At 49.9% G+C, this 24,275-nt stretch overlaps 1 protein-coding gene across 3 annotated transcripts in view; it reads right to left on the reverse strand.

Annotated features, from left to right (window-relative positions):
- Nucleotides 1–2,675: 2,675 nt before the first annotated feature.
- LOC128840822 (uncharacterized) overlaps nucleotides 2,676–24,275 on the reverse strand; it is a 72,275-nt gene continuing 50,675 nt past the window's right edge. For 2 of the 3 annotated variants that reach the window (XM_054035269.1, XM_054035266.1), the window contains exons 7-9: nucleotides 16,270–16,388; nucleotides 7,417–7,536; nucleotides 2,676–5,819 (exon numbers count right to left, since the gene is read on the reverse strand). In XM_054035269.1, the coding sequence (XP_053891244.1) occupies nucleotides 7,440–7,536; nucleotides 16,270–16,388 (216 nt within the window). In that variant the 3' untranslated portion in view covers nucleotides 2,676–5,819; nucleotides 7,417–7,439. The other variant, XM_054035268.1, reaches the window with a different exon arrangement.

A 24,275-nucleotide genomic window follows, 5' to 3' on the forward strand; every position in this document is an offset into this window, starting at 1 on the left:
AGACAGTCCTGCCATGAGGGCAGGGGACTGGACTCGATGACCTCTCGAGGTCCCTTCCAGTCCTAGAATCTATGAATCACCCATCCACCTATCCCCCTCCATTCACCCTCCTCAATACACATACACCCTGCCCCAACCATCATCAACCACCCACCCCCCACATCCCAATACACATTCCTCACCAATCCACCCATCCCCATACACTCTTCTCCATGAATATGCCCACCCCCACCCCATACACCCTCCCTCATTATCCCATCAGTCCCCATCAACACTCTTCCACTTGTCCTCCCATTCCCCCTTCCCCAACCAGCCACCCTACTCCATACACCATCCCTGATGCATGTACCTTCCCCTTCCACCCACCAGTCCCCATCCACCCTATCAAACCCATCCACTCTTCCACCCAGCCATCCTCTTCTACCATTCACCCAAAGATCCTCATCCACTCATGCACCAATATTCTCTCCCATAACCATACACCCTCCCCTACCCATACATGCTCCATCACCTATTTCACATCTCCTCCCACCCATCCACCCACACCCATCCACTCATACATCAATAAACGCATCCAAACATACACCCACATCCACCCATCTACCAACCCACCAATCCATGCTCCCCCACCCTCTGACCTAGCCACCAACTCCCAACGCAACCATCCATCCACCCTTCACCACCCGTCCACTTAGTTACCTATGCACACTCCCCACCCTCACCCAGCCACCCTCACCCAGCACCAATATCCACCCACCCATGCATGCTCTGCTACCCATCCACCTATGCACCCATCCACCTTTTCCAGGCATACACCCATAACCCCTCCCCCACCCATCCACTCATCCCCATCCATCCACCCGCCCCACTAATCCCCCAAACCACCCTTCCCCATCAATCCACCTAACCACTCATCCGCAATTCCCCACCTTTTCTCTCATACTCAGATTTTCCAGCAACTTTGTCATCCTAAACTATCAGTTGTGCTTGGCTGAAATGAAGAATTTTGATGAGAGATCACCCCTGAATTGTCAGGAGAGATTCCTAACTGCTTTGCAATGTAGGTTCGCTGAGGACTTTTTGGCCCTCAATAGTTGCTTGGTTGCAATGAAGAACTTTCACGAACCAATATCCACTGAAATATCAGGAGAGCATCTTAATGCTTTGCAATGAAGATTGAGAGCATTTCAAATAGGTGATCACCAGAGAATGATTGCTTGGTTGCAATGAAGAACTTTCACAACAGACATTGTCTGAATTGTCAGGAGAGATTCCTAATTGCTCTGCAATGAGTTCTCTTAGAACAGTGGTTCCAAACTTTAACAACCTGTGAACCCTTTTCACTAAAATGTCAAGTCTTGTGAACCCCCTCCTAAAAATGAATATTTCCAGGGATTTTCTCCTTTACTTGAGTATAAATTATAAAAGCAGTGATCTTGGAAATATACATTTTGTTTTTATGACATGCTTATTACACACTATTTATTATTTATCATTATAATACTGTTATTACATTATGAAAACTGCAACACTCTTCCAAGATCTCACTTTCGTAGCTTGTATCACTTTGAATAAGCCTGTTATAAGACAAAGCTCCTATGTTTCATCAAGGAGAATCAGATGTGAAACAGCATGAAGGTATTTAAGAAGCCAACTCAAATCGTTCCTCCTACATAAGCATTCAGGGCTTGAGCAGTACAGGTAAATAACGCACATTACAACAAAGCTTAAACTCGTTCTTCATAATAATTGTAAAAACAACACTAGCTGCCTATTTAATTTTAAAAACAGCAAAAAATATCCACCTCCCTTTCCATTTCTTATAAGGAGTCATGAAGTTTAAATCTCCTCAGTGTGATAGATATGCTTGCTTTGATCTGCTTAGCTCTTGGAAGTCCAGGGACTCTGGGCTGCTGGCCCAGTGCTGCCTGGGGTTCCTAGGGACAGCTCTGTCTGCCATTAGGGAATCTTTTCCCGAGAACCCCCTGTAACATTTTGTGAACCCCACTTTGGGAACCACTGTCTTAGAACTTTGCCACCCTGAAGGTTCAGCAGGGATTTCTTTTTTGTTTTTAATGAAGAATTTTCACGAATCAATCACGTGATTACTTAGCCAGGAGAGATGGCTAAGTAATTTCCAATTTGTCCCCCTGACAATCAGGAGTGACTCGTGGCTTGGTTATAATGAAGCATTTTTATGAACTGGTGGTGAAGGGATGAATGGAAATATGGCTGGATGGGCGGATGAAGGTGTAAGGGTGAAAGTGGAGAAGGTGTATTGGTGGATGAGGGAAGTGGCCTTCATGTAACCCATGTATTACATAACTCAGAAAGGGTATTGTGACATCAGTCAACAGAAACATGAGACTATTGCTTCTTGTCTCATCTCTTGCTGTAAAAGGCTGTTCCGTAGCTGAGCAATAACATTGAAAAGTTCAAAAGTAGCTTCTAATTTTGAGCGTCTCCATTTCTGGGTTCCCCGTACGATGTCTTGAGCCTTATTTTCAGAAATGTGCAACAGCATCCCTCACTCCCATTGGAATTATGGATGTTTCATACTTTTTTAAATCATGTCTCAGATGAGGCACTCAGAATTAAAAAATGTATCCTTCAGCTTCCCAACACTTTCACCCTGTTTCTATTTGTCTCTCTTAAAAATGCTATGATCAAATGTATTCCATAATAATGATGCTTTTATTAAGCTCCTTACATTTCTATCACAATGAATCCTAGGATGGGGAAATACACAATATGTTGCAGGGAATAAATATATTTATTGCTGAAAATGTAGGAATATATTTCATATAACATCATAACAGAAGAGTGATAATTCATTTTATAAAAACTATACATAAAGTCATTTAAGTGTAAAAATACCAGTTCATTATACTGTTTATTATAACACGTATGGCCCAATTCTGCCTGGAGTCAGTGAGATTACAGAGGCTGTAAATTAATGTAGGATTTGGCCTGCTGCATTAATGAAGACACAATGATTATTCACAGAATAATCAAGATAAAACCTCTCCAGCTCTGGATAAAGCTGGCAGGACATACACTGACTAACTGAAAACCAGAGTGGCAGCTGAGTTTGTTGCACAGCTGAAAGATCTATCAGAGCACCTTCTTTTGGGTGCTTTCATTTTTGGATGCTCAATCTGAGACAGTTTGTGCCCGATTTTCAGAGGTACTGAGCTTCCCATAGCTTCATATGAGTTCCCTTGGAGTTGTAGGTGCTCAGCACCTTTGAAGGCATCTCAAGATGCTCCCCCTGCCCCCCCTCCCCCAATTAGAGAACATTCTTGGTATTTTTGGCCTGTATGTCCAAAGAGGTTCTGATAAATAACAGCTGTTTCACCTCAGGTCATTGTCTGTCATGAGAACAAAATTCTTTATAAAATATTCTCAAGTGTTTGTATTAAAAATGGGCCAAAACCAGCCAAAAATGTGGAGTAAATTTGGATCCCGAATTTTGTTACTGGGTTCTAAATCTAGATAAGCTGCCTGGATTTAACATCCTCTTCCTCCCCAAGTCTGGATCCTGTTCTGACTTTTGCAGTTGGGTCCAGCTCTAGTTTGGCTAGCTTACTTTATTTACACCTTTGGCTCTGCACTTGGGCAGCAATACTGGCATATCCTGAGAGATCCTGTCCTCCAGAGAGTTCTAACCCAGTTTTGTAGAACCAATAGGTTCCTGATAGCCCAAATGAGCAGAGGAAATTCACTTAAGGTTTTGGAGAGTTATTTAATCTGAACCTTTTGAAGTTTGCCTGTTAGTTTCTGAGAGTGTCCTAGGGTTCCAGATATATGTGAAGTTGGAGCTTTAGTCAGCAGTAACTTGAGTCTGTGGACTTCGTTTGCTAAACAGCTCAGCTGTCTAATTCCAATTTAGCAGACAGAATTCACTTCCCCCAATAGGCAAAGACTAGTTTTCACTCCATGTGGGTGAGTCTTTGTATTCTGAGCTTGTAGCAAAAAAGAAATGTGGGTTTATAGCACATGCACAGAGATGCTACTGTAGTCATGGCTTCAGGGGGACCTTTTTAACCATGGTCTGTGTCCTCTGAATCTGTTAAAGGTGGACAATGGATGAGTGGCAACAGTGCAGCATCCAAACAGCTGGGCATAGCCTTAAAGCTATCTAGTAGATAACAGAGGGCAGGCCTATAGACCTTAGCTGGAAAAAAAACTACCCTAGCTTGTAATAGAGACTTAAAACTTTCCTTTCCATCCCCAATCTCCCTATTATTCTAACTTTCCCAGCAGAGGGAGCCCCAATCCAGCACTTGATCCACAGGCATCGGTTTAAGTTCATTTGGCTTTTTTGCCTCTTAAATCCTATGGCACATGGTGATGCACAGGCAGCCAAACAGACCAGGAGCCTTCACCCAACATGGCCATAAACTTTAAAAACAGGAGCCTGCATTTGGCTCCTAATAAAGTGGCCTGGCTTTCCAAAATCCTGAGTACCCAGTGAAACCATGGATCTGGGTGGGCAGCTCACTCAGCACTTTTAAAAATCAGGCCACTTATTAGGTGCTGAACGGTTGAAGGCCCCAGTGTCCTGCAATAATCTCTGCACGGCTGTAACCGTCTGTCTGCATGGAGACCCACTCAGGGCCGGCTCTGGCGTTTTTGCCGCCCCAGGCAAAAAAGCCTCCCAACCCCCCCCAGCAGGGAGCGCGGCAGGGGAGGGCGGAGAGCCCGACCAGGGCTCCGCTCTCCCCGGTGGCCAGAGCGCCAGGAGGAGGGCGGAGAGCCCGGCTGGGGCTCCGCTCTCCCCAGCAGCCAGAGCGCCGGGGGGAGGGCGGAGAGCCTGCTGCGGCTCCACTCTCCGCGACTGGCCAGAGTGCAAGGGGGAGGTCGGCAAGCCCGGCCGGGGCCCCGCTCTCCCCGACCGGCCGGAGTGCCGGGGGAGGGCGGCGAGCCCACCGCGGCTCCGCTCTCCCCGACAGGCCAGAGCGCCGGGGGAGGGCGGCGAGCCCGCTGCGGCTCTGCTCTCCCTGGCGGCCGGAGCGCTGCGGGGAGGGCGGCGAGTCCAGTCACAGCCCCGCTCTCGGGCCGGAGTGCCGCGCCACGCAGCGCCGCCCCCCTCCAGGTGCCGCCCCAAGCACATGCTTGGTGGGCTGGTGCCTGGAGCCGGCCCTGGACCTATTGAGGTCAGTGAAGCTCCAGACTGGCAAAGGGGGTCACACGCACAAGACTGGCACCTAACCTTGCACTTACAAATCCAGCTTTAGAAAATCTTGGCTGCTGGCTTTGATTGAGCTGGACATTGCATGGGACCTCAGTAAAACTCCCCAGCCAATCACTGCTGGGTGGAGACCTTTAAAATGTGCAGACTTGTTAGTAATACCCACACGTGGAGATATAAAAAAATCCCTTAAGTCTTGCACTGCTGCCCACACCCAGCAGTGTCTACTACATGTAGTCTCCCAATCTTTGTTTTTCCTTAAAGCACTGGTGTTCTATGAGGGTTTAGCCTCTTTCTGCTGAATAAAGCCCAGGAGATCAATAATACTTCACAAGCAGGAGGACTTAAGGTAGCTTGTTTATGAAATTGTATCAAATCTGCTTGGTTATTATTGCTGAGATGGTAACTATATTCCCGGTATATAGCATTGTTTTAAGTTCACTTTTACATTCATGTCAAGAGAAAACTCTAGTACAGCTGAGCACCCTGCCATTCAGCAAATCTTTCTTTTATCTCTCCTCCCTCCCTGATGCCTTGATGCTGATCCTGCTGTAGAGCTTGGTCTGCACAATGTAGCCTCGTGGTTTTCAATTTCATGTCCAGCAGCGCCCCAGTTCATTTACCTCTGAAACAAGAATGTAGGCCGTGGAATGTAGCAGCTCATGGGGGAGAACAGAAAGGGAGGCATTCTTCTCCCTTACAGTCAATTGCTTTTCCATCACAGACCTAGAGAATGGGGTGAATCCGTTTCTATTCAGATTTGAATATGGGGATGCTCTCAAGAGCTGAGGGATGGGGTGGATTCTCCATCACTTAGAATCTTTCAAGCAAGATTGGATGTCACTCTAAAATATACGCTCTAGTTCAATGGCAAGTTAGTGCGTTTAATGCAGGGATTGCTGGATGAGTATCTCAGGCCTGAGTTGTACAGGAGGGCAGACAATATGATCAGAATGTTCATAGAATCATAGAAGATTAGGGTTGGAAGAGACCTCAGGAGGTCATCTAGTCCAACCCCCTGCTCAAAGCAGGACCAACCCCAACTAAATCATCCCAGCCAGGGCTTTGTCAAGCTGGCCTTAAAAACCTCTAAGGATGGAGATTCCACCATCTTCCTAGGAAACCCATTCCAACGATTCACCACCCTCCTAGTGAAATAGTGTTTCCTAATATCCAACCTGGACCTCCCCCACTGCAACTTGAGACCATTGCTTCTTGTTCTGTCATCTGCCACCACTGAGAAATAGCTTAGCTTCATCCTCTTTGGAACCCCCCTTCAGGTAGTTGAAGGCTGCTATCAAAACCCCCCCTCACTCTTCTCTTCTGCAGACTAAATAAGCCCAGTTCCCTCAGCCTCTCCTCATAAGTCATGTGCCCCAGCCTCCTAATCATTTTCGTTGCCCTCCACTGGACTCTCTCCAATTTGTCCACATCTTTTCTGTAGTGGGGGGACCAAAATTAGACACAATACTCCAGATGTGGCCTCACCAGTGCCGAATAGAGGGGAATAATCACTTCCCTCGATCTGCTGGCAATGCTCCTACTAATGAAGCCCAATATGCAGTTAGCCTTTTTGGCAACAAGGTCACAGTGTTGACTCACATCCAGCTGCTCGTCCACTGTAATCCCCAGGCCCTTTTCTGCAGAACTGCCACTTAGTCAGTCAGTCCCCAGCCTGTAGTGGTGCATGGGATTCTTCCATCCTAAGTGCAGAACTCTGCACTTGCCCTTGTTGAACTTCATCAGATTTCTTTTAGCTCAATCTTCCAATTTGTCTAGGTCTCTCTGGATCCTATCCCTACCCTCCAGTGTATCTACCTCTCCCCCCAGGTTAGTGTCATATGTGAACTTGCTGAGGGTGGAATCCATCCCATCATCCAGATCATTAATGAAGATGTTGAACAAAACCGGCCCCATGACAGACTCCTGGGGCAAACCGGCTGCCAACTATACATTGAGCCATTGATCATTACCTGTTGTTCCTTTCTGGCCTTAAAAATCTAGGTCGTTTTACCCCAAATTAGTCTTCATTTTAAAATAAATATACATGGGCCAGATCCTCAGCTCTTGTAAATGACAGTAGTTCCATGGGCTTAGTTACTATTTACAGCAATCAGACCTTACCCAAGTCTTTGCCCATGGAAACATAACTTGGTAATGGGATGCAAAATCACTTCTCTGCTGGAGGAAGGAAAAAGCCTCCTCCCTGATAACTCTTTTACCTTGGTCCATTGGATTCAGATGCTCAGAAAGGCCAGATGTTTTCATTCTTTGTGCTTTGCCCCAGAACAATCATGGAGTTCCTCTCCATCTTCCTCCGATCCGAAGTCTTAACCTCTGGTCTAAACCAATGGGAAAATGCTATTAATGTTTATAGGACTCAGAACATGTGGTTGTGTTTTTGCACATATTACACTGGGCCTACATGCACACATCTGAGCTACATCCAGATCTGTTATTTTCTCCAGCTCCAGCCTAAATTTCCAAAACACATGCTGTCAAAATATTTGTGGCAGCATCCAAAAATGGAGGCTATAAAATGTTTTTGCTGGGCCATGAGTCCCAGCATAACAAACAGGCTGACACAAATACCATCTGCAGGAAAATATGCAGTATGTCCCCACATGCGGGGTGGGGAGTGACAGGCAGAAAATATCAAATCAACCCTATTGCTGGGAAGTTTCACCTTTAAAAATCCAGTTCTTTTGATGGGCAGAAAAATGCTCTTTGGAGGGGCAAGATATCTGATTATTTGGATCAGTCTTGGCTTCAGTTTTTTTGATGTGTGTACAACCTGATTGAAGGGCCCATTGAAGACACCATAAAGATTCCCACTGATTTTGGTGGGCTTTGGATCAGGCACAGTGGACTGGTGAAAGATCGTTGCTGAGCCAGCTGAAATTTTTTGAACTTTTTTTAAAGACTTTTTTTGAAAATGAAAATGTTCATATGTACATAGACAGAAAAATCAATAGTGAGTGGGTCATCCCCCCACCCAAAAAACGTCACAGCTCAGATCCAGCTCTAGACAGGATTAGTGAGCTGTGCACCTCTAAAGGCTTGTGGGCTTGCTTCAGAAAACCTCGGATGCCCCTGAAAATAGCTAGGGAGATTCCATTACTTTTAATTTTCATGGCTGCTTCTGGGCTCTAGCCCTGAGAGAAGCTGCTCTTGCTGTATTTGTAGCTCTCCCAGAAGGACATATTGGAGATGCTGTGAGAGCCTATTCTGGCACTCTGCCTATCCTCAGTGGGCTAAGAAAGAGTAGGATAGAAAGCAGTCGTGCTACGGAACCCTACTTGCCCCTGGAGTGGGGGAAGAGGTGAGGGTGACCAGATGTCCTGATTTTATAGGAACAGTCCTGATATTCAAGGCTTTGTCTTATGTAGGCGCCTATTACCCCCCATCCCCTGTCCCCATATTTCACACTTGCTATCTGGTCACCCTAGAAGAGGTGACTATTCAGATCAAATCATAGACTACTCCTAAGGGCTTTACGGTGCTATATGGTGATGGAGGCAGATATGGTGCTCAGATACCATGGTGATGGGGGCAGTAAAAATACCAAGGTAGATTTCCAGACCAGATTTCCACGCCTAAGATTGGATTCTACCCATGATTTTGGAAGAAGCACCAATGTTTAGCTATTTGTCTGGAGCAAATATTTGACTGTATGAAGTTCACATATGACTTTAGAACATCTTAAATCCAATAAACCAGCCAAAGAGAAAGGGATTAGGAATTATCTCTTCACTCCTTTCCTGAGGACCAGACCCAGGTCTGTGCACCACTTGAGTTCCCTAGTGATGGATAGGCTATGTGCACAGGGGTGAATTTCGCCCTACGTGAGTAAAGAATCAGTATGACAACTGCATATACAAAAATCAGTCTGTTTTGGACATTATGAGGCACACCACATTGCTCGTGGCCAAGGGTTTGCCTTTGCAGGAGCCCATCTTTTGCTATGTAAAGCAACGTGTTCCTTTTCTAATAGGAGAATTCTTTTGCAGTTGTGAAAACACCTCAGAGCAGATCATTCATCATAACCAGAATGGGCCCATGAAAGGGGATTTGCTTTGACCTAAGTGAAAAAACAAAAACAAAGCGACTTTCCCTATTTGCCTGAATAACTCAAGTGGGACTAAGTGTAAAAAGCTACCAGTCTTCACTTCCCTGGGAGCTATCTGTTAGTAGAGGAAATCAGGGCCGGCTCTGGCTTTTTTGCTGCCCCAAGCAAAAAAAAAAAAAAAATCGGGGCAGCCAGAACGGCAAAGCAAAAAAAAAAAACAAAACCCTGCAGCACGGCCGGAGTGGCAAAGCAGGAAAAAAAAAAACCCTGCGGGGTGGCTGGAGCCACTGTGCACGGGGACTCCCTGCACTGCAGATGTGCCCCGGCTAGCGGGGGGAGAGGGGGGAGAGAGAGAAGATGGGTGGCCAGGGCTTCAGCGGGGCACTCGCCACATGGCCCTGACTGCTGCGCCGCCTGCCGGGAGGGCTCCACGCCACTCCAGTCAGCGGGGGGCAAGGACGCGGGCTGCCCTGCCAGGCTTGCTACAGACCTGGCACCGGCTGGGGCAGACGGAGTGTGCAGCCCGCTTCCAGCAGGGCGCTCCCCTCCTCTGTGCCGCCGCCCCCTACAGGGCGGCTGGATCGGCGAACAAAACAAAACAAACAAACAAAAACAAAAAAAGCGGCCGTGCCGCCCTAGGATTGGGCGGAATGCCGCCCCATAGAATCTGCTGCCCCAAGCATGGGCTTGCGGTCCTGGAGGAAATTAAGGTCTAGCTTACTTCAGTTCAATATCACAGGAGACTTGACCCTATTTCAGATGCTGGGGAAGTTAGGATAAGTGAAGATTAGATCATCACAGTTTCACTGTATTTACAAATGGGATAAAGGTCTAATGCTCCATTTCCCATAGCTAGGGTCCCAGTGGAGATTGGGCTGGGGCCAAACCCCAGGCGTTCGTAAAAGAGCCATAGTCCCCAGATTTTAAAAATATAAAAATACTTTGTTGTTCGTAAAAGCTGGTCAGGCATAAACCATGCTCTTCCACCAGGAGGGGGTGCTTTGCCTTTGCTGCTGAATCTAGCCTAGCCATCTCTTCTTGCTGAGCCATGTCACTGCCTCCATCAGTGGCTGCAGGAAGTGCATCCCCAAAGAGCGCAGGAGAGCTGTGTGAGTATGGTGAGGAGAAGTTGGGTTGAAGGACTGAGAGTGGATGGGGAGCTGGAAATGGGGAGGAAAGGGGTCAACAGTGGGCTTGGAGTGGGGAGAGGGATTTAATGGAAGGAACAGGAGTGGAAAATCAACATATTTCTGGTGCTTCCCAGTTCTATCCAGATGAGACATACTGTCTGTTCTTGAGGTATCCCAGCATTTCCACTGGGTCCCAGCTGAAACCAGTAAGTGCAGCAGTGATAAAACAATTGTATAAAGAACTATGGGACCCAGTCCTCAGCTGCTCCCATTGCCTTCAGTGGAGCTATGCTGAAGTACACCAGCATAATTCTTATTTATGGAGCACTGGTGATATTCTCAGCACTGCACAGAGCAGGCCAAAGACCAGGTAGGATCTTAAACAGTCAGAAAGAGACAGATGTAGCCGGAACTCTTTTGAACCCTAAATGCAGTTTGGGTCCAATACAAGCTTGGAGTGAAGGTTCAGGAAGGGTTGTGTTTTCTCCCTGGCTGATTTGCCCATGCCACATACTTTAGCTGAAGCTGTTTGATTTCTTCCTGCTTTGTATTTGTTTCGGTTTCCCAAACAATAGCAGGAAGCTTGCCTGTTACGTGGATTTGGTCCCACACCAAGTTTTTTCCAGCTGGGAAAGCCATTCTGTGAACCATTAGAGGATTTTCCAGCTGTAACTACATGGATCCTAATTCAAATGTGTCTTCATAATGTAGGTGCACCCTACCTCCCAGAACACTGGGACATTCCTGAGTTAAACAGCTGTTCTGCCAGCTGAAAATTGAAAATAGCCTGCATTCTTTGCAACAATTGCTGTCAATACTACTGAGTCCCCAGCTGAAAAAACATGGGAAGGTTGCACTGTGCCATGTAATCCTCCCGCCCTTGTGAGTAAGATATCCAGGCTTTTCCTGTTACCCAGTTATATACACAAAGCAACAGATATTCATTAAAACAGATGAGAGAGCTTGGATAACTAAAGGAACATCCATGCAGGGGATGACTGGCAGTGGTGTCATAGGCCTGGTCTACACTAGTCAGTTATTTCGGAATTAGCCGAGTTAATTAAAAAAAAAAAAGATTCCATCCACACGACTAAACTGTTTTTTTCTATTTAAAGGGCTCTTTAATCCGATTTCCGTACTCCACCTCGGCAAGAGGAGTAGCACTTAAATCGAGATTGCAATCCCGGGTTAAAGGTATCGTGGACACAATTCAACGTTATTGGCCTCCGGGAGCTATCCCAGAATGCTTCCTTGTGACCGCTCTGGACAACACTCTCAACTCCGATGCACTAGCCAAGTGAGCAGGAAAAGCCCCGGGACCTTTTGAATTTCATTGCCTGTTTGGTCACCAACAGCAAAGGTGACCATCAGCACAGTCCACCATCACAGGTGACCATGCAGAGTCCACCATCACAGGAGATCACGCAGTCCCGGATTCGCAGATGAGCTCCAGCATGGTCCGAATGGGAGGTACTGGATCTCATCGCATGTTGGGGAGATGAATCTGTTATGGCAGAACTACGTTCCAAAAAAAGGAACGCAAATATGTACGCTAAAGTCTCCAGGGCCATGACAGAAAGAGGCTACTCCAGGGACACAGAGCAGTGTCATACAAAAATCAAGGAGCTAAGCAAGCGTACCAAAAAGACAGGGAGGCGAACGGGTGCTCTGAGTTACAGACCCATACATTCCGCTTCTACTGTGAGCTGCATGCAATTATGGGGGGTGACACCACCACTGCCCCACCACTGTCCGTGGACACCTGCAAGGGGGGAGTTGCATGGAATGAGGAGGATGAGTTATTGGAGGACGAAGAGGAGGAGGAGGAGGACAGTGCACAGGCGGTAAGTGGGGAATCCATTTTCCTCCCTAGCCAGGAACTATTCTTAACGCTGGAGCCAATAGCCTCCTACCACTCCCAAGGTGGGCTCCCGGACCATGACCCTGGAGAAGGTATTTCTGGTGAGTGAGAGCCTGATGGGAGCCACGCGGTGGGGGGTGAAACCCAGCCGCACTGGGCTGTTTGCGTTTAGTTTAAAGGGCTTATCCCTGCTCAGAGGCTCATCGGAGCCACACGGTGGGTGCAGGGGGTCGGAGGGGGGTGTTGTGTGAAGCGATCATCCCAGAGAGCCCACAGACCCTCCTTTTATATGGCAAACCCACCAGGCATTGCTTGCTATGGGAAAGGGGGCCCAGCAGTTTGAAAGCATTGAAATGAATGTGGAAGAAGCAGAACCCCGCGTGCCCCTAGGCTACCTGCAAGCTGAATTCTGTTGCCCATGTGTGATGGCATACTCACACCAAAGTGGCAGGCACTTCAGTATAAGAGGAAAAATGCTAACTTGTACAGAAAGAACATGTGCTGTGTACTATGAATTGCCTGTTTCATGATGAAATGTATCTTTTAAAATACTACCCTCCCTTTTTCTCCTCCCGCAGGTGCAAATGTTTCAACTTGGCCCCTATCTACTCCGTCTCAGAGGCTGGTCCAGATTAGAAGGCAGAAAAAACGAACTTGGGACGACATGTTCGCCGAGCTCATGCAGTCCTCCCGCACTGATAGGGCCCAGCTGAATGTGTGGAGGCAAACAATTGCGGAGTCCCGTAAAGCATTACAGGAACACAAAGAGAGGAGGGACGCGCGCGATGAGAGCAGGCAGGATGCTATGGTCAAGCTCATGGGGGAGCAAACTGACATGCTCCGCTGTATGGTGGATCAAATGCAGGAAAGGCAGCAAGACCACAGACTGCCGCTGCAGCCCCTGTATAACTGCCCTCCCTCCTCCCCAAGTTCCATAGCCTCCTCACCTAGACGCCCAAGAGCGTGAGTGGGGAGGCTACAAGGACCCACACACTCAACCCAGAGGATCGCCCAAGCAGCAGAAAGTTGGCATATGCAAACTTTTGATTTGGTTTCTGGACTTGTCCTTCCCTCCTCCTCCACCCCCCTAACCCAATTTCCCCCTCCCCCCTCTACCTTCTGATTTCTCTCAATGTGTTGTGGAACAAATAATAAAAAAGGGTTTTTAAACAACTGTGACTTTATTTCCTTTCATATATATATAGGGGGCAGGTAACTTCAAGAGAAACAAACACAACTGTCACACCGTAGCCTGGCCAGTCATGAAACTGGTTTTCAAAGCTTCTCTGATGCCCAGCACGCCCTCCTGTACTCTTCTAACCGCCCTGGTGTCTGGCTGTGCGAAATTGGCCACCAGGCGAGTTGCCTCAACCTCCCAATGGCTCCCCCTTACTCTCACAGATATTGTGGAGCACACAACAAGCAGCAATTACAATTGGAATATTGCTGAGATCTAACCGAGTCAGTAAACTGCGCCAGGGCGCTTTCAAATGTCCAAAAGCACATTCTACCACCATTCTGCACTTGCTCAGCCTATAGTTGAACTGCTCCTTACTACTGTCCAGGGTGCCTGTGTACAGCTTCATGAGTCATGGCATTAAGGGGTAGGCTGGGTCCCCAAGGATAACTGTAGGCATTTCAACATCCCCAACAGTAATTTTCTGGTCTGGGATGTAAGTCCCTTCCTGCAGCTGTTCAAACAGACCAGAATTCCTGAAGATGCGCGCGTCATGCACCTTTCCTGGCCATCCCACGTTGATGTCGGTGAAATGTCCCTTGTGATCCACCAGTGCTTGAAGCACCATGGAAAAGTACAGTTTATGTACTGGCCGCCCCGGTGTGCCGGGGCCAAGATAGGGATATGCGTTCTGTCTATCTCCCCACTGCAGTTAGGGAACCCCAGTGCATTAAAGCCATCCACAATGGTCTGCACATTTCCCAAAGTCACTATCCTTAATAGCAGCTGGTCAATGATTGCCTTGGCTACTTGCAGCACAGCAGCCCCCACAGTAGATTTGCCCACTCCAAACTGATTCCCGACTGACTGGTAGCTGTCGGGCATTGCAAGCTTCCAGTGCTATGGCCACTTGCTTCTCAACTGTGAGGGCTGCTCTCATTTTGGTGTCTTTGCGCTTCAGGGCAGAGGACAGCAAGTCACAAAGTTCCATGAAAGTGGCCCTACGCATACGAAAGTTTTGCAGCCACTGGGAATCATCCCAGATCTGCAACACTATGCGGTCCCACCAGTCTGTGCTTGTTTCCTGGGCCCAGAATTGGCGTTCCACGGCATGAACCTGGCCCAATGCCACCATGATCTCCCAATCGCCACATGTCGTGCTTCTAGGAACGTCTGTGTCCATGTCCTCATCAGTATAGTAATCGCGTTGTCGTCGCTTCCTCGCCGGGTTTTGCAGGTACTGCACATACTGCTGGATAATGCGCGAGGTATTTACAATGGTCAAAACTGCAGCGGAGATCTGAGCGGGCTCCATGCTTACCACGCTATGGCGCCCTGCACGGGTAATCCTGGAAAAAGGGCGCAAAACATAGGAGAGCTGTTCGATTCAAGATGGCCGATAAAAGGCAGTAAATGGTTGTCTTCTGTAGCTTTCACGGAGGCGGGAAGCTCTCTAGAGCTGCAAGTGCGGGAGAGCAGAGTTTGCGACGGAAGCTGTGTGGCTTAGTTCACGATGGCCAAAAAACAGCGGGAAATTGTTGCCTTCTGTAGTTTCCACAGGAGCCCAGGATAGACAACATGGAGAAATTAGCAAGTGCGGCAAGAGTGAGAGAGCAGAGGAAATTGTGCTGCTCGGTTCATGGTGGCCGAAAAAAGGCGGGAAATGGTTAGATAAAAGAGTAGATAGAAACACAAGGGGACATGCGAGGTGGATTCATAGTACCAGAAGACAGATGGTGCACCGCACTGCACCATCTGCTGGCAGTATGGCGTCTGCCGTAGCTTTCACGGAGGGAGGAGCGAGTGACGACACACACCCGGAAACACCCACGAGAATTTTTTTGCCCCATCATGCACTGGGAGCTTAACCCAGAATTCCAGTGGGCGGTGGGGACTTCGGGAACTGTGGGATAGCTACCCACAGTGCACCACTCCGACATTCAATGTTAGCCTCGGTACTGTGGATGCACTCCGCCAAATTCACGCGCTTTAGTGGGGACACACATGTACAAAATTGCTTCAGAAAATTCGAATAGAATAATTTCAAATTAATTTCATACTGTAGACGTACCCATAGTATTTGACTCACCCATACTGCATGGTGATATGTAGAGATAGGCCATGTAATATAAAGTGAATGTGTTATTAGTGTCCATCCAAGGGACCAGCATAGGTTACCTAGCAGAGGTGGGATGCTCTGCTTTCTGCCCAATTACCCAACCATAACGATGACTAGAAACCATCCAAGTATACACATAGTCAGCAAATGATTATCTGCTTCTCAGTTGAATGGAAATCTTTACACCAATTCTGATTTTTCCACTCTGCATCTCCGAACTAGATTGGGTACAACATGGGGTTACCATTCCCCTTGAATGGAGACGCATCGGGGGATTGAAGGCAGCATATAGCTCAAAAGGATTTGGAATAAAAATTGGTGTATGGGCTGGATTTGAATTGGCCCTGGCCAGTTACGCGCTGGATGTCTCAGGTGGACTGTCCAGGAGTCCGAAGGTTCCTCTGCCATGTTAGGGAAAAGGATCTTTTTTACAGCACTTCAATGTTATCCAATGGCATTCACACGGCACAGCAGGAAATCTTTACAGGCCAGGTGGAAATTTAAATTGGCTGGACAAGAGAAGACACAAATAACTTGTACCTTTACCAGAACTAGCAGCAAACTGCAATGGCTAGAGATGAGGAGGGAGTTGTCAGGTTCAGAAAAGTACTCTCCTGCCATGAGCAGTCATAGAGAAATCTTCATTAAGCCCCCTCACTGCATCCTCTCAATTACAAACTAAAGACTCCCATGAACATCCCAGTCCTGGCAGGTACTACCTGTAGAGCTGTGGGCAGGACCTCTTCAGAGCTGCCGATGACAGTCCCAACTTGCTCTGGTTCCTCAGCCTGGTCTTCTTCATGAGATCCCTCATTCTGCCCCAAGCATGGCTTTCACCCTGGGCAGTGCAAACCAAAAAGACGGTTACTCACCGTTGTAACTGTTGTTCTTCGAGATGTGTTGCTCATATCCATTCCATTAGGTGTGTGCGCGCCGCGTGCACGATCGTCGGAAGATTTTCTACCCTAGCAACACCGGCGGGTCGGCTGTGGAGCCCCCTAGAGTGGCGCCTTCATGGCGCTGAATATATACCCCAGCCGACCCGGCGCCCCCTCAGTTCCTTCTTGCCGGCTACTCCGACAGTGGGGACGGGGGGCGGGTTTGGAATGGATATGAGCAACACATCTCGAAGAACAACAGTTACAACGGTGAGTAACCGTCTTTTCTTCTTCGAGTGCTTGCTCATATCCATTCCATTAGGTGACTCCCAAGCCCAACTTAGGTGGTGGGGTCGGAGTGAGACATTGCCGTGTGCAAAACCGCTGATCCGAAGGCAGCATCGTCCCTGGACTGCTGCACTAGTGCATAGTGAGCTGTAAACGTGTGGACTGATGACCAAACCGCCGCTCTACAAATGTCCTGTATCGGAACATGTGCCAGGAAAGCAGTCGAGGAGGCTTGGGCCCTCGTGGAGTGAGCGGTGAGGTGCGGTGCTGAGACACCTGCCAGGTCATAGCAAGTCCGGATGCAAGACGTAATCCAGGAGGATAGGCGCTGTGAGGAGACCGGTGAGCCTTTCATTCGGTCGGCCACTGCAACGAAGAGCTGCGTCGTCTTTCTAAAGTGCTTTGTGCGGTCAATATAGAAGGCCAGGGCCCTTCGTACGTCCAGGGAATGCAAACGTTGATCCTGGCGAGTGGCATGTGGTTTGGGATGAAAGACCGGGAGAAAGATGTCCTGGTTGATGTGAAAAGGAGAAACCACCTTAGGGAGAAAGGCAGGATGTGGACGAAGCTGCACTTTATCCTTATGGAAAACTGTATAAGGGGGCTCGGATGTCAGCGCCCTGAGTTCAGAAACGCGCCTTGCTGAGGTGATGGCTACGAGGAAGGCTGTCTTCCAGGATAGGTACAGAAGTGAACAGGTGGCCAGTGGCTCGAATGGAGGACCTGTGAGCTTGGAGAGAACCAGGTTGAGGTCCCACGTCGGGACGGGCTGACGTTGTTGTGGGTACATCCGGTCTAAGCCCTTGAGGAATCTAACGACCATCGGGTTAGAGAATACCGAGGACGCGAGTTCCCCTGGGTGAAAGGCCGATATAGCGGCCAGGTGAACCCTAATTGAAGATATCGCCAACCCCTGATGTTTTAGGGAGAGGAGATACTCCAAAATGAGAGGAATGGGTGCCTGCAACGGGGACGTGGCTCGTTGTTCGCACCAACAGGAGAACCGCTTCCACTTGGCCAGGTACGTGGTGCGTGTTGAGGGCTTCCTACTGCTCAGCAGAATCTGTTGGACAGAGTGCGAGCATTGCTGCTCTGCCTGGGTGAACCATGGAGCAGCCACGCCGTGAGGTGGAGTGATTGCAGGTCGGGGTGACGCAGCCGGCCGTGGTCCTGCGTGATGAGATCCGGATACAACGGAAGCGGGATCGGTGTCTGAACCGAGAGTTCCAACAGTGTGGTGTACCAATGTTGTCTCGGCCACGCTGGAGCGACCAGAATTACCTGTGCCTGGTCTCTGCGCAATTTGAGCAGTACCTTGTGGACCAGAGGAAACGGAGGGAAGGCGTAAAACAGGTGGTCTTTCCAGGGAAGGAGAAACGCATCCGAGAGGGAGCCCGGAGCTCGACCTTGTAGGGAGCAGAACACGTGGCACTTCCTGTTGTCTCGGGATGCAAACAGGTCTATCTGGGGAAACCCCCACCTCTGGAAGATGGAATGTATGATGTCCGGACGGATAGACCACTCGTGCGTCTGGAAGGACCTGCTGAGTCGGTCCGCTAGAGTGTTCTGGACTCCAGGGAGGAACGATGCCGTGAGGTGGATTGAGTGGGCGATGCAGAAGTCCCACAGGCGAATGGCCTCTTGGCATAGGATTGACGAACGTGCTCCTCCTTGCTTGTTGATGTAAAACATGGCCGTGGTGTTGTCGATGAGAACTAACACACATCGGCCACGTAGGAGGTTGAGAAATGCCTGGCACGCCAGTCGTACCGCCATCAGTTCCCGAACATTGATGTGCAGGGCTAGCTGGGATGCAGTCCACAGGCCCTGGGTATGGTGTTCGTTGAGATGGGCGCCCCAACCCAGAGATGAAGCGTCTGTGACCAGGTGCAGAGAGGGTTGTGGGGCGTGAAATGGTATCCCCTCGCAGACCACATTGCGATCTAGCCACCAGGTGAGGGAGGCCAGGACCGAGTTCGGGACCGTGACCACCATGTTCAGACTGTCCCGATGTGGACGGTATATTGATGACACCCAGGTTTGAAGTGGGCGAAGCCGAAGTCTGGCATGCCTGGTTACGTGCGTGCAGGAAGCCATGTGACCCAGCAGGGTAAGGCACGACCTCACCGTGGTCGTTGGGAAGGCCTGGAGCCCTTGAATGAGGCTCGTGATGGTGTCGAATCTGTTGTCTGGCAGGATGGCTTGTGCACGTCTGGAGTCTAGAACTGCGCCGATGAATTCTATTCTCTGGGTAGGTTCTAGAGTGGATTTGTCCTTGTTGAGTAGGATGCCCAACTCGTTGAATGTGTGCACTATTATGTGGACGTGAGCTTGAACTTGCTCCTTGGTGCGACTGCGTACCAGCCAGTCGTCTAGGTACGGGAACACCTGTATCCCTTGCCGACGAAGGTATGCTGCCACGACAGCCATACATTTCGTGAACACTCTTGGGGCCGAGGATAGGCCGAAGGGAAGGACTGCAAATTGGTAGTGCACCGCGTTCACCACGAATCGCAGGAAGCGTCTGTGAGGTGGGTAAATTGAGATGTGAAAGTATGCGTCTTTCATGTCGAGGGCGGCGAACCAGTCTCCAGGATCGAGGGAAGGGATAATGGCCCCCAAAGAGACCATGCGGAACTTCAACTTTACTACGAATTTGTTGAGTCCGCGCAAGTCCAAGATGGGCCGCAGACCTCCCTTGGACTTGGGGATCAGGAAATAACGGGAATAAAATCCCCTGCCCCTTAACTCTATCGGAACCTCCTCTATGGCCCCCATGGCCAGGAGCGTAGAAACCTCCTGAATAAGAAGTTGCTCGTGAGAAGGGTCCCTGAAGAGGGACGGGGAAGGGGGGTGGGAGGGGGGGATAGAAGAAAATTGGATAGCGTATCCCCTCTCCACCGTGCGGAGGACCCAACGGTCCGAAGTTATAAGGGACCAAGCACGGTGGAAGTGGGAGAGGCGATCCCGAAAGGAGGGGGTTGGATCCTGGGGGATGACTGGGGCGCCGTCCTCGACCGCACCTTCAAAAGTTCTGCCTGGGGCCTGAAGGTGGTCTAGGTGGCCCCTGGTTTTGGCCGGGTTGAGGGCCGGTCCACCTTCTTCTACCACCTCGCCCTCGCCTCCTGGCCGAGTCCTGTCTCTGACGAGGTGGGGGGGGGTAGAAGCGCTGAGGCTGCGGCCTAAATGGCCTGCGCTGAGGGCCCACAACATGCATCCCCAGGGAGCGCATGATTGTTCTCGAGTCCTTTAGGCTCTGCAGGCGAGAGTCCGTTTTGTCTGAGAACAATCCGTGTCCCTCAAAGGGGAGATCCTGTAGGGTTTGCTGCAGCTCCGGAGGCAAACCCGAGACCTGAAGCCAGGAGATCCTACGCATAGCGATACCCGAAGCCAGGGTCCTCGCAGCTGAGTCTGCTATGTCCAAGGAGGCCTGCAAGGAGGTCCGAGCCACCTTCTTGCCCTCCTCTACCATGGCTCCAAACTCTTCCCTGGACTCTTGGGGAATCAGCTCCTTAAACTTCCCCATAGAGTTCCAGGAGTTGAAACTGTAGCGGCTCAGCAGCGCCTGTTGGTTCGCTGCTCTAAGTTGTAGCCCTCCGGCTGAGTAAACCTTACGGCCAAACAAATCGAGCCGCTTAGCCTCTTTTGATTTAGGCGCTGCAGCCTGCTGGCCGTGGCGCTCTCGTGCGTTCACTGATTCCACCACCAGTGAACACGGTTGGGGGTGGGTATACAAGTACCCATAGTCCTTAGACGGGACAAAGTATTTCCTTTCCACCCCTCTCGCTGTGGGTGGGATAGAGGCAGGAGTCTGCCATATCGTATCCGCATTCATTTGAATCGTGCGGATCAGGGGTAACGCTACCCTCGATGGGGCATCCGCTCCAAGGATATTCACGATCGGGTCGTGAACCTCCACTATCTCCTCCGCCTGCAGGTCCATATTACGGGCCATCCTGCGCAGAAGATCCTGGTGAGCCCGAAGATCTATTGGAGGCGGGCCTGTGCACGATGTGCCCGCCACTGCCTCATCGGGAGAAGAAGAGGAAGATGCCTCCGGTGGAACAGGATCCAAGGGCTGGTCCTGGTCTCCCTGTTCCTGGGCTGGAGCATCACCTGTGCCTGAGTCCAGGGTGTCAGGTGGTGCGGACCCAGAGGCCTCCATGCCCCCTGGCGGAGGCCGAGAGATGGTGGACTCCGGGGCCCCTCTGACGGAGTGACCGGAGCGAGAGGTCGACGCAATTGGAGCCCCTTGCGCCTGATGGTACGCCCACGGGGTCCAGAACGACCAGTGAGATGGGCCATGAGCAGGGTCCTCTGCTACCTCCTGCCAATGGCCTATGTCCTGCTCCTCGGCTTGACCCTGAGGGGGGTATGCCGATCTCGATACTTCCTCAGAGGAGCGGGACACCGATCTCGATGGCCATGGCGGTGCCGAGTGCGTCGAGACGAATCCCGTGGGATGCGGTGCCGCACGGTGCCGGTCCGGGGATGTTCTATCTCCACGCGGTGCCGGCGATCGGTGCCGGGACCGCGACCGGTGCCGATGACCTCGTCGGTGCCGGGAGTCGGATCTGGACCTCGACGAGGACCTGGAGTATGCCCGGTGCCGGGAGCGGCCTCTCGACGTCGAGCGTCGACCGTAGCGGTGCCGAGAGCTACGTCTCGACGTTGATCGGTGCCGACGATCATATCGGTGCCGAGACGTAGAGCGGTGCCGCGAAGAAGATCTTGGCCGCGAGTACGACCGGTGCCGAGATGATATTCGGTGCCGGGACTGCGAGCGGCGTGGGGACCTGCTTCGGGACCTGGAGCGGTGCCGAGGTTCCAGTCCTTGTGGAGGGCGCATCAAGGCAGGTTTCCCCCTCGACTGGACCGGGCGAGTCAGCGGTGCAGTCGGTGCCGGTGGTTGAGGCGGTGCCGGCTCCGTGAGAGCTATTAAGTCTCTCGCCGCCGCGAAGGTCTCTGGAGTCGACGGTAGGCACTGTATCACCGCCGGCCTCGGTGGAGACGCTATCTGCACCGGACTCAACGGCTTCGGTGCCGGAGTCGACGGTGCTGGAGGCACCTGTTTCCTTTGCTCCACCGGCGGACGCGGCTCTACCCCCGGCACTGGGGGAGCTGGCGTCTTCGGCACGGACGTCCCCGTTTTATGGGCTTTTTTATGCCCCGGGGATAATGATCGGCGCCGAGGCACTGCTTGCGGTGCCGACGAGGTCCGGTGCCGGGGAGGCTTGTCTGACGCCACTCGCGTGGTCGTCAAAGCCGGTGCTGCCGGTGCACTGCGCACCGAGGTGCTAGGCGCCGGGGTCTGGCCCGTAGAGGGAGTGTCCGGGCTAAGTGCCGCCTCCATCAGGAGTTGCCTGAGCCGAAAGTCCCGCTCCTTCTTGGTCCTTGGTCTGAAGGCCTTACAGATCTTGCACTTATCTGTTTGGTGGGACTCTCCCAGGCACTTCAGACAGGAGTAGTGCGGGTCGCTCGTGGGCATAGGCTTCGCGCAGGAGGCGCACTGCTTGAAGCCGGGAGCGTTGGGCATGAGCCCGGCCCCGCGGCCGGGGAAGAAAGGGGGAGACGACCCCCTTAATCCCCTGAGCTACTTAGAACAACTATAACAACTTTTTTAAAACTATTTAACTATTTAACTATAAACACTATAACTATAACTGCTAATAACCAACAAAGCTAGGGAGAGTGGAGAACAGCTAAGCAGCGCTCCACAGTTCCAACGACCGTCAGGGGCGGTAAGAAGGAACTGAGGGGGCGCCGGGTCGGCTGGGGTATATATTCAGCGCCATGAAGGCGCCACTCTAGGGGGCTCCACAGCCGACCCGCCGGTGTTGCTAGGGTAGAAAATCTTCCGACGATCGTGCACGCGGCGCGCACACACCTAATGGAATGGATATGAGCAAGCACTCGAAGAAGAACCACAACTTAGGCTGATACCTAGAGAAAATTCCCTGTCCAGTGGGCAGTACTAAAGGGTGCTTCCAGGATGACTGATTTAGAGGGGAGATTTCTGCTTAAAATACTAACTTAGCCAGAACATCAGAGTTATTGTCCCTCTTGGTGCCAATACAGGACTATTCTTTTTTCGAAAAAATTAGTTGTCTAGTTTCAGGTCAAACAAATTGATTTATAATAGTCCTTGGGAGATTATTCCACAGACTTTAGAGTTAGCAATTTCCCCCCCTTGGTATTCAGTCTGCAGTTATGACCATTATGTAGTGTGGCTTGAACATGACATGGAGGTAGAGGTTCCTGTAGCCTCCAATAAATTTCTACTACTGCCATTTTCCCCCAGTTACATTGCTGTGCCCATGATAGATCTTTCCAAGTTAATGTTTTAGAGAGTGAAAGGTAGTTGGTGGTTGGTGGGTGGTGCTGGGGAGCTGCCTTAAGGCACATTTCACCTCATTGTTTAACTCTCTGAAGGACAAAAATAGTTCAACTGATTTGGTTCCTTGCCCACTTACACCTACCCAGGGAGGCTTTACAAAAAAAATCATCCTAAAAATCACAGCCTGACTCCTGTCTCATTTACCCTAGTGTTGGTTACACTGGTGTAACTCAACTGGTTTCAGTAGAGCTGCTCTTGGTTTATACTGATGTAAATGAGATGAGAATCAGGCCCAGATTTTTTTCCTTTCATATCAGCAACCCACGCCAATTCAAAACTTCATTTCTAAATGCTAATTACAATCTGTTTTTATTTTTAACAAATCAAGGCCTCTTGTTAACAGTTTTCTAATGTTCCATCTGGGGCTGAACTCATCCTAAATTCTCATGGGGTACCCCTTTTGTTACTCCTGTTTCAAAAGCCTTGATGTCCAACACCACCTTGTTATAAAATTCCCAGAGCCACTGCTAGGAAACCTTTGAAAGAGAAGAAAAATGTTTCCCATGTTAATTGAAAGACTCCTGAAGTGCTTTAATATGCTATGTAATAGAGTGCAGAAAGCACTGAATTGCAGCCACCTCTGGAGTGGAATCAGACAACTATTCACCAGCACATACCAGTGCTGCACAACAAGTTCAGGAGAGGAGACTTTATCACTGTTAAGCTTATTCAGGGTCTACTAAGTTTCATACCATCTGTCGTAGGTTCAGATGAAGATTGAAATATTAGTTTAACTGATACCAAGTTAACTTTTTTTAAGTGAGGCCAGGATAATAGCTAAAATAGCAAATCACCATTGCTATATTGTAGTAGGGTCTGAAGACCTCAGCTAGGTTGGGGTCCCATTGTGTTAGACACTGTACAAACATAGAGTATATGATAGCCTCTGCTCAGAAAAGCTTACACTGTCTACATTAAAGAAAGACCCAATACAAATTGTTCAATCTCTTTCCTTGTGAAGGATGCGTTGGGCAACTGTGTTATCTGTAGTGAGGATGGAGGACGGCTGAGGCAACTCCAGTGAAGAACACTCAGAAGGGGTAACAATCAGCAGATGGGACTGTGGCACTATTGGCTCTATTACTAGGCTGTAAACTTTTGGGGACAAGGATCGTCTTTTTTGTTCTGTGTGTGTACGGCACCTAGCACCATGGGCTCCTGG

Source organism: Malaclemys terrapin, chromosome 7, assembly GCF_027887155.1.
Source record: "Malaclemys terrapin pileata isolate rMalTer1 chromosome 7, rMalTer1.hap1, whole genome shotgun sequence".
Lineage (NCBI taxonomy): Eukaryota > Metazoa > Chordata > Testudines > Emydidae > Malaclemys > Malaclemys terrapin.